The sequence below is a fragment of the Caloenas nicobarica genome, chromosome 31, assembly GCF_036013445.1.
Source record: "Caloenas nicobarica isolate bCalNic1 chromosome 31, bCalNic1.hap1, whole genome shotgun sequence".
NCBI lineage: Eukaryota > Metazoa > Chordata > Aves > Columbiformes > Columbidae > Caloenas > Caloenas nicobarica.
Window position 1 is genome coordinate 1,657,946 of NC_088275.1, and position 9,505 is coordinate 1,667,450.

Sequence of the window (9,505 nt, forward strand, 5' to 3'; positions counted from 1 at the left end):
CCTGGATGGCGGGTGGTTGCACTGCTACAAGGTCTGGGAGCTTTTTTGCTGCAATCCGCCAGTTTTTAACATTTACCACCAGCAGCAAAGCTTTGCAAAGCTCTGTCCTGCTTTCCCGGCCCAGTGCAGGTCTGGGTTCTGGCTCAGGATCCTCCTGCCCGTTCCCATCATCCGCTGGCAGAATTTCAGCTTTACGGGGAACATCTGCTCCCTGCATTGTGATGGAGACCCGAAGTGGCAGGAGAGGAGCCGGTAACGTGCTCCACGATCCCTCGTGCCTGCCTGGCTCATTTCCACACGATCGCTTTTCCTTGCGGCGCTGATCTGAGCCCCGTCCCTGACTAATCAACCACTCCTTTAATTAGCGACGGCATTGCTGCCCTGAGGGGACATAATCAAATCACAGCGGAGGAAGAACCGTCAGCTGTCAGCGTGGTGGAGGGAGAAAGCGCCAAACCCCCATCGGTGTAGCTGCGTGGCCCAGCAGGACAGAGCTTTTCCTGGGTGAAAATAAATGTATTTTAGCTTTAAACCAATTACTTCCTGCAGCTGCTGAAATGGTCTTTATTTGGAACTCACTTCTCGCTGATGAGCTATTCTGCGGAGCGTGCCAGCTGCGTACAAGTCAGACAGACCTGATTTCCTTTTGGGGAGCAATCAGGGGGGCTGCCCACGGCTGGGGGGGCGCAGAGATGAATCCAGAGCTGCCTCCCCCTCTCCAAGAGTGGCTGGGAAAGGGCTGAACCCCCCATCAGGGTTCTGCTCAGCGGGGAGCAGCTCCTGCCCCGCAGCTGCACTCCCATTTCCAGCATGAGACACAATTAACCAGGACGAGCTGGGACAGCCCGTGTCCCACCTGAGCCCCCCTCAAACCTGCCCAGGCTCTGCCCTCAGCTGCTCAAACCAAACATGGGGGTTGTATTTTTTTTTGTTAAACATTTATTTTTCCCAATTGCCACAAAAACACAAGGTGCGGGCCGTGGGGCGCTGGCCTCGCTCAGACTCCTCCACTGCCTTCCCCTTCCTCACCCCGGCCGGGAGCCGGGACCCCCGGCACGGTGGCTCCCCCAGGACTGGGCTCCCTCAAGGCTGAGATTTGGGGTGACCCCGTGTCCCCACATCGGAGCTCTGTCCCCTCGCTGAGTGCCCCATCACTCCTTGGCGAAGGCTCCCGGGTGGTTTGTGTGTCTGGCCGAGGCTCCTCGGGCTGCGCGAGGGAGACGAGCGTTAAACTTGCAGTGCAGCGATGGGGTGAGCGAAAAGCGGGGAGTGGAAAAGGGGTGCTGGGGGCTCAGGGAGCCCTTCGGCATCAGAGCAGCCCCTGTTCTCAGATACTTTTCTCTTGGAGGAAAGTGGCGGCTTATGAGCTCCTCCTGGGGCACTGGGCAGAAGATGAGCCCAGATCTGGGGTGACGCCGAGGGAGCCCCGAGCGCAAGGGGACGTGATGGCCCAAGCTCCGGGTGCTTGAGCGCACCAGGTGGGATCTACCAGCGAGTGCAAACGTGGGAGGAACGAGTTTGAAATAACCCACAGGACACAGGGAATGGCACAAGGAGCAGCAGCCCGCCCGTGCAGCCCCATCTCTGCCCACGGACCAAGGCGGATACAAAAGCCTCTGGAAATCTGCCGGCGGCCAGGGCGCCGTCCCCAGGTCCCCGTACCTTACCGGTGATCTCGGTGCGGACTCCATTGCACGCGCGGCTCAGCGCCGTGGGCTGGCGGGTCCAGGCCGTGAGCCGGGTGGCGGCAGCGGCCGAGCGGGACGTCAGGCTCAGCCTGGCCGGGGGGATCCGGGGCGGCATCTCCCATGTCCCCACAAACGTGCCCCACGGGGAGACCTGGGGGGAGGAGGAGGAGGAGGGGGGGGAGGAGGGGGAGCAGAGGGGGAGCTGGCGGGGGTTTTGGGGAGCAGGGGATCCCCCCCCGGGTCCATGGGTGCGGCTTACCTGGGAGCGGGGCACGGCGGGGAGCAGGTGTCCCCGGTCATTGGCGATGATCTGCGTGGGGCCGCCCTGCAGCGGGGGACGCTGTGGGGGGAGGCGGTGTGTGCATGGCCGGGGGTACCAGGGATGTCTGGGCTGCAGCTGAGGGGGTCCCAGGGTCCAGGCCAGGGCTGACGGGGGTCCCAGTGGGTCCCAGGGGTGTCTGAGCTGGGGCTCAGGGGGTCCCAGGGACACCCAGGCCAGGGCTGAGGAGGCTTCTGGGGGGGCCCCGGTGGCACACGCGTGGGCAAGGGAGAGTCTTGGGGGTGCAGGGAAGGGCTGGAGGGAGTCCCAAGGGATTCGGGTGTCCAGGCCACGGCTGAGAGGGGTTTTGAGGGGTCCTGCGGGTCCGGGCCGGGGCTGAGCGGTGCCCGGGGTGGGGGGGGTGCGGTCCGGGGGTACCTGCCGGCTGGGCCGGGGCACGTTCCAGTTTTGCAGGCGGTGGGGGGTGAAGGCGTCCTCGTACTGCGGGGAAAGCGGGGCCGGTCAGAGCCCGCACGGGCACCGGCACCAGCACCGGTCCCGGTCCCGGTCCCGGTCCCGGTCCCACCTGCCCCGCGCCGAACCGCGCCATGGCGCCGTCTCCTGGCAACCGCCCCCCGCGAGCACCCCCTGGCGGCTTTAACGGGCGCTGCCGGCGGGGCGGGGCGTCGGAGGGGCGGGGCCTCGGAGGGGCGGGGCCTCGGAGGGGCGGGGCCTCGGAGGGGCGGGGCCTCGGAGGGGCGGGGCCTCGGAGGGCGGAGCCACAGAGGGCGGGGCCCATGATGTCCCGGCTCCAGCGTGGTGGGTCCCGGTGCCCAGCGAGTGCGGGTCAGGGTTGAGCCTCCTGTCAGGATTGGTGTTCAGGCTCGGTCTGAGTTAGGACGGGTGTCTAGGCTGGTGTGGGGCTGGGTTTAGGGAAGGGTCAGGCTCAGCAGGAGAGTTTGGATTAGCGTTAGGATTGAAGTTGGCACCTGGGTCAGGATTAACATGGAGGTTAAGACTGACGTGAGGCTTAGGGTTAGTGCTAGGGCCAGGGCTAATGTTGGGGTTAGTATCTGGGTCAGGGTAGGGGTTGTTGTTGGGTTAGGCTCAGTTTTAGGGTGCAAATTAGACAAGGGGGTTCGGGTTTGGATTACAAGCCACACTGGCTTAGAATTAGGACCAGGTTTAGGGTTGGAGCACCCCGGCTCTGGGCACCTTTGCGCTGAGGCCGGGCAGGGGACAGGGAGCAGCCGCCGCAGCCCCAGGCACGTCCCGGCACGTCCCGGCACGACCCAGAGCACCCGCGGGTGCCGGGGTTGTGTCAGCAGCGGGGACACGGGGACGGGCACGTGCCGGGTGTCCGGCTGCTCCGTGACACCGCGGGGACACCCCAGGACGGTGCTGCCGACTCCCCGGGACCCTCCCGAGCGCGGCGCCGGCGCCGCCTCCTCCCCGGGGCGAGACACGACAGGGCAGCGCTGGAGTCACTTTAGTTTATTTGTTTTCTTTTTCTTTTTTTTTTTTTTTTCTTTTTTTTTTTCCTCTCTTTCCAAACTGCAAATCCTGGTGCCGATGGCGTCTCGGCTCGAATAACAAACACCCAATTGCTGAAGCCAATGCGGGGGCGCTAGGCCGGAGGTGCGGGGTGGGGGGGCGCGATTCGGGGCGGCCGCGTCCCCGCTCGGTGCCGAGCGGACGGGCCGGAGAGAAATAAATATTGCTGAAATAGCCAGGGAAGCCTCCGGGAGCCGCCCCGAGAACTGGGGGGGACATAATAAAAAAAAGGGGCCAAAAAAAAAAAAAAAGGACAACCAAGAAAACCAACCAAACAGAGTGATGAACCAAAACGTGGTTTGCTGGAGCTGTGCCGGGGGGAGGAGGGAGCTGGTTCCTGCCGTCAATTTGCGTGGCGAGCCCTGGCGGCCCCGCACCGATCCCGGCGGCACCGCCGGCTCGGGGCTCGTGTCGCTCCCCCCGTGGAGCCGAATTTTGGGCGGGCGTGTGTGGCCGGGGGGGGTTACAGCGCCGGGCAGGTGACCTGGTGCCGGATGCCATCGTTGCAGATGAGCGCGGCCGCCCGCTCGTCGCTGTCGCCGTGCTGGCACTGCATGTAGCTGATGCCGTGGGGCGCGTAGCCGTGGGTGCAGACGTTGCAGGTGCGGGTCATGGTGCCGCCCGTGCTGCTCCTGCGGGCAGAGGGAGCCGCCGTGGCACCGTCAGCGCTCGGCGGCGCTCGCCGGCACCCACCAGTGCCTCCTGGCACCCCGGTGCCCACAGGTGCTCAGCAGTTCCCAGTGGCACTAATTGGCACCCCACTGGTTTTTGTCACTGCCGACCAGTGCCCGGTGGCACCATCAGCGCCCGTTGGTGCCCATCAACGCCCAGTAGCACCAACTGGTGCCTGATGGCATCTGCCGGCGCTCACCGGGGTCCTGGGAGATTCCCTTGGTGCCCGTTGGTGCCCATCACTGTGTGGTGGTACCCAGAGGTGACCCGTGGTGGCCGTCAGTGCTTGGTGGCACTCAGCAGCACCCATGGGTGCCCATCGGTCCCCAGTGATGCCCGTCAGTGCCCGGTGACACCCACAGTGTCCCTTGGTCCCCATCAGTCCCCATCGGTCCCCAGTGATGCCCGTCAGTGCGCGGTGACACCCACAGTGCCCATCGGTCCCCAGTGATGCCCGTCAGTGCGCGGTGACACCCACAGTGCCCATCGGTCCCCAGTGATGCCCGTCAGTGCCCGGTGACACCCACAGTGCCCATCGGTCCCCAGTGATGCCCGTCAGTGCGCGGTGACACCCACAGTGCCCATCGGTCCCCAGTGATGCCCGTCAGTGCCCGGTGACACCCACAGTGCCCATCGGTCCCCAGTGATGCCCGTCAGTGCGCGGTGACACCCACAGTGCCCATCGGTCCCCATCGATCCCAGCGATGCCAGTGGCATGTGCCGGTGCCGCTGGCCCCGCGCCCGCCCCATGCCCCCCGTCGCTCACCGGCAGTCGCTGCAGGCGCGCTGGCATTCCTTCCGGCGGTAGCGGCAGATCAGCGCCCAGATGAGCAGCCCCAGCAGGCTGAGGAGCAGGAGCGAGCCCAGGATGGAGCCCACGATGATGCCCGTCTGCCTTCCCCCTGCCGCAGGAGCACACCCTGTCACCGCCGGCTTCCCCGCCGGCTGCCCACTGCTCACCGCGCCCCCGCGGGGACCCCGGCACGCGGAGCCAGCAGCCCCCTGCCCGCGCTGTGTCCCCGCCGCGGTGGCACTTACTCGGCACGGGGCTGATGTTGAGCTGGCACACGGAGTAGCCCACGCGGTTGGTGACGCGGCACTGGTAGATGCCGGTGTGCACCTCCGACAGGCTACGGATCACCAGGTCGCCAGGAGCTCGTCCTGCGGCGGGGAGAGATGGAGCTGTCAGCCTTAGACACGGGGGAACGGGGACATGGGGGCACAGGGGCAGGGATGGACACGGGGGCACAGGGACACGGGGGCACAGGGACAGGGATGGACACGGGGGCACAGGGACACGGGGGCACAGGGGCAGGGATGGACACGGGGGCACAGGGACACGGGGGCACAGGGGCAGGGATGGACATGGGGGCACAGGGACACGGGGGCACAGGGGCACAGGGACAGGGATGGACACGGGGGCACAGGGACACGGGGGCACAGGGGCAGGGATGGACATGGGGGCACAGGGACATGGGGGCACAGGGACACAGGGGCACAGGGACACAGGGGCACAGGGACAGGGATGGACATGGGGGCACAGGGACATGGGGGCACAGGGACACAGGGGCACAGGGACAGGGATGGACACGGGGGCACGGGGATGCAGAGGAACCCGGGGACACCGGGATGCAGATGGACACGCAGCCGCGGACACCCATGAGCACAGGCACACCCAGACACAGCCACGGGCACCCACCGGCATGTGTGTGCGCTCACAGACGGGACCCCCCCACCCCTGAGCATCCCCTGCACCCAGCAAACCCCTCGGGGTGGGCACAGCCCCCCCAGAACCCACCTTGGATGGTTCCGGAGGGCAAGTGTCCCCCGCCGTAGCTGTCAGCCAGCTTGGCCCACTGGTAGCTGACCGTGGTTGAGCTCTCGCGGCTGAAGCACCGCAGCACGATGCTGCTCCCCCAAATCAGCTCCCCCTCGATCCAGCACTGGGGGGGTGCTGGCTTCTCTGTGGGGAGAGGGACATTGTCAGCGCCAGGGCCAGCGGGGACACCTGGGAGAGGGGGGACACTGGGGAGGGGGCTCACCTTGCACGGTGACGATGACCTCGTGCACGGCCACGGTGTTTTTCTTCACGCGGCACTGGTAGGTGCCGGTGTCGGAGACCTGCAGGTCGGCCAGGCGGATGGAGGCGTCGTACTGGCTGGGGTCCTTCTGCACGAAGGCCACGCGGTCCTGCAGCCCCGACCCGCTGCCGTAGTCCACGTGGTGGTCGTGGTAGGACAGGAACTGGTGGGGGGAAAGCGGGGAGATTGGGCAGGGCTGGTGCGGGCAGGGGGACCCCGGGCTGCCGGCCGGAGTGGGAGAGGTGCTGCCCAGACCCTGCCTGGTCCTTGCCTGCCCTGCCAGACCGTTCCCGTCCTGCCTGCTCTCCCGGGCTCCGTCCAGTCCATCCCAGCCTTGCGCGCCCTGCTCGCCCGATGGGACGGCAGCTGCCGGAGCCGGTGACACTCACCACGTTTTCAGGGCCGGTCCGCTCGGGCGTGATCTGGATCCACTCGATGCCCAAGCCCTGGGGACCGTTGTCTTCAGGCTCAAGGACGTAGGGGCAGCCCAGCTTCACCGAGTCACCCTTGGCCAGGTACAGCACCTCCCGGCCCTTGCCGTTGATCCTGACGGCCAGGAGGAGAGCTGGGGAGAGAACAGCGCCCATCGCACCGGCCGGGGAGCACAGGGACAGCCCAAACCTGCGCCGCCTGCACCCCGACCCTGCACCCAGCAGCACCAACAACACGTCCCGCCGCGGGGGGGGCAGGAGCGGGGCAGGGATCCATCTGCCGGGGACCAGGTGTCCTGGTGGCGTTTAGCACCCGCCAGGTCCCGTGGTGTCGCGTCGGGGACAAAAGGCCACGGTGGGCTCAATGCCACCCGCTCAGCTCCGGCTGACAGGGGTGGGTGTCAGGTGCTCTGCTGACCATGGGGTGCATCCCGCAGCGCGGGGAGCCCCGCGGCGGGGCACGGACCCTCCGTCCTCGGCGGCATCGCTGCAGGAACAGGTCCGAGCGCAGGGATCCGTCGGCGCCTACCTGGCATGAGACCCAGGAGCAGGAGCAGGCTGGCGCCGTGCCCTGCCATGACGCTGCGGCCGTGCGGGCGGTGAGGAGGAGCGGGAGCGGAGGAGGCTCCAAAGGCGACAGGGCAGCCGGGCGTGCGGGGCCGCTTTTACATGCTGGGCCGGGGCGCTCCTCCCTGTGGGACGGATGCCTTTGGGATGACTGAGTGGCTCCAAGCTGTGCGTGAGCGATGCCGCCCTGCTCCACTCCCTACCTGCTAATTAAGCATCACCATGCAATGGGCTCCCATCCAGGCAGCCCTGGGCCGGGGGCCACCGCGGGCGGCGTGGACGGGGGGGACAGCGCGTCCTGGGGCACCCGGAGCTGTGGGGAGGGACTGGGGGGGCCTGTGGACCCCGCGGTGGCTGGTCGCTGGTGTGGGCACTGGTGGGATGAGCGTGGCCGGTGGGAAAAGGCTCCTGTGGGAGCAGCCCGAGTGTGGCCAAGCACCATGTCCGCATGGAAGCGCCAGCTTAGCCCCATGCAGGTCCTGGAAGGATTTTGGACTCGGGGCGATTGGAAGAGCTTAAAGGTGCGGTTTGAGTGTGGGCTTAAGCTCCCGCAGATCCCTCCTTTGGTCCTGCCCCCTCAATGAGCAGGCATGGGGATGCTGCAGCCGCGTGGGGACCGTGGCACCCACCGAGCCCATGCTGGTTCTGGTGGCACTGCTGAAATACGGTGTGGAGGCCCGGCCGGTGCTCCGGGCCGTGGCTCGCTGCGTGGGGACACGGCGGCACGGCAGCAGCAGGGACAGCACGGCAGAGGGGACAAGCAGTGCGGCTGGAGGAGGCTGGGACAGCCAGAGGGTAGGAAGACAGTGGCCGAAACCTGTTGGGATCTGAGGGTGGGAGCTGGGGGCAGGGATGGTCTGTAACAGATGGAGGAGCTGGGAGAGGGATGCAGGAGCTGGGACAGGGATGCAGGAATTTGGACACGAATGCAGGAGCTTGGACAGGGATGCAGGAGCTGGGACAGGGATGCAGGAGCTGGGACAGGGATGCAGGAGTTGGGACAGGGATGCAGGAGCTGGGACAAGGATGCAGGAGCTGGGACAGGGATGCAGGAGCTGGGACAGGGATGCAGGAACTGGGACAGGGATGCAGGAGCTGGGACAAGGATGCAGGAGCTGGGACAGGGATGCAGGAGCTGGGACAGGGATGCAGGAACTGGGACAGGGATGCAGGAGCTGGGACAAGGATGCAGGAGCTGGGACAGGGATGCAGGAGTTGGGACAAGGATGCAGGAGCTGGGACAAGGATGCTCTGCAGCAGATGCAGGATTATGGGCTGGCCGAGCCCTCGCCCTGGTCTGTGCCGGCACTGCGGGTCAGGCGCCATGTCCGGCTCACCGGGCACTGCCCGCGGCACAGCTCAGCCGCGCTGGTGCTTTCCAGCCCAGACTGTCCCAGCCGGCTCGGCAGCACCGCCCAGCCAGTCCCAAACCCTCCCTGGGGCCAAGAGCTGCTCCATTTACCTGCCGCAGCTGAGCTCATGCTGCCAGTTAACCCTCACCGGCCCCGTGCCGGGAACCAGGGCCCAGCGCGGCACGTGCTTGGCCCCGTCTGCGATTTTGGGGCCCCCAGCGCGTGCCCCGGCCGCGGGGCAGCACCGACGTGGCGCGAGGAGCCGCCTGCCGGGGCCGTTCCCCGTGACGGGGCCGTGGCTCACGGTGGCTCGGGGCTCCCGGCTGCGGCGGTGCCGGCTCCCAGCCGGTGACTCCTCACGCAGGAAGGGTGGGGAAGCCGCTCCACCCCGGCTGGCCGCCCGCCGGTGGTCACTGGCCCCTCGGTGTGGCCGGCGCGGTGGCTTTGAAACCCTCCGGGCTGAGCCTGGCCTAGAATAAGGCTGTGGCTGCCTGAGCAAGGCGGTGACCGAGAGTGACACGGCTGGTGTGTGGCACTGGGGACAGGGGACCGAGGTGTGGCGGCGGAGCCTGGCACAGAGCACCGGCCACCGAGGGGTCCCAGAGAGCTCGGTGGCCGCGGGGACTCGCTCGGGTCGGGCCTGCGGTGGCTGGTGCCCTGCGGAGCCGGCGGTGCCTTTCAGCCCCTGCCCCAAAAGGGACGGCGCAGCCCCGCGCTGCCGGGCTCTGTCGCCACGTGGGGACACGCAGAAGCTGGAGAAGCGACAGGGAAGGGACAACTGGGGGCCACAGCGTCTCCTTCTCCCTATTTACCCAGCCAGGAGCAGGCTCGGGGTTCCAGCAGAGTCCTCTGCGCCGTTCCCCTGCCCTGGGCAGTCTCACCTTTGCCGGCTCTCCTTATT

General features: G+C 66.9%; 2 protein-coding genes across 2 annotated transcripts; both read right to left on the reverse strand.

Annotated features, from left to right (window-relative positions):
* Nucleotides 1-962: 962 nt before the first annotated feature.
* Nucleotides 963-2,565, reverse strand: CFAP126 (cilia and flagella associated protein 126). The gene is made up of 5 exons (XM_065653991.1): nucleotides 2,534-2,565; nucleotides 2,386-2,448; nucleotides 1,948-2,028; nucleotides 1,663-1,839; nucleotides 963-1,207 (listed from the first exon to the last, which is right to left on the reverse strand). Exons 1-5 carry the CDS (start codon nucleotides 2,555-2,557, stop codon nucleotides 998-1,000), a joined length of 555 nt encoding a protein of 184 aa, XP_065510063.1. The 5' UTR covers nucleotides 2,558-2,565; the 3' UTR covers nucleotides 963-997.
* Nucleotides 2,566-3,964: 1,399 nt separating this feature from the next.
* On the reverse strand, nucleotides 3,965-7,263 carry VSIG8 (V-set and immunoglobulin domain containing 8). The gene is made up of 7 exons (XM_065653971.1): nucleotides 7,215-7,263; nucleotides 6,644-6,819; nucleotides 6,216-6,417; nucleotides 5,972-6,136; nucleotides 5,212-5,334; nucleotides 4,940-5,093; nucleotides 3,965-4,133 (listed from the first exon to the last, which is right to left on the reverse strand). Exons 1-7 carry the CDS (start codon nucleotides 7,261-7,263, stop codon nucleotides 3,965-3,967), a joined length of 1,038 nt encoding a protein of 345 aa, XP_065510043.1.
* Nucleotides 7,264-9,505: the final 2,242 nt, after the last annotated feature.

What these genes read in the sequence shown, in the direction of transcription:
- CFAP126 (XM_065653991.1), bottom strand. Translation starts at nt 2,557, where the DNA reads ATGGCGCGGTTCGGCGCGGGGCAG. An exon ending in TGCCCCGGCCCAGCCGGCAG is followed by an intron (nt 2,029 to 2,385) that starts GTACCCCCGGAC and finishes CTCCCCCCACAG; the next exon opens with CGTCCCCCGCTGCAGGGCGG. An exon ending in GCACCGAGATCACCGGTAAG is followed by an intron (nt 1,208 to 1,662) that starts GTACGGGGACCT and finishes TCCCTCGCGCAG; the next exon opens with CCCGAGGAGCCTCGGCCAGA.
- VSIG8 (XM_065653971.1), bottom strand. Translation starts at nt 7,263, where the DNA reads ATGGCAGGGCACGGCGCCAGCCTGCTCCTGCTCCTGGGTCTCATGCCA. An exon ending in GCTCCTGGGTCTCATGCCAG is followed by an intron (nt 6,820 to 7,214) that starts GTAGGCGCCGAC and finishes TTCTCTCCCCAG; the next exon opens with CTCTCCTCCTGGCCGTCAGG. An exon ending in CGCGCCTGCAGCGACTGCCG is followed by an intron (nt 4,134 to 4,939) that starts GTGAGCGACGGG and finishes CTCTGCCCGCAG; the next exon opens with GAGCAGCACGGGCGGCACCA.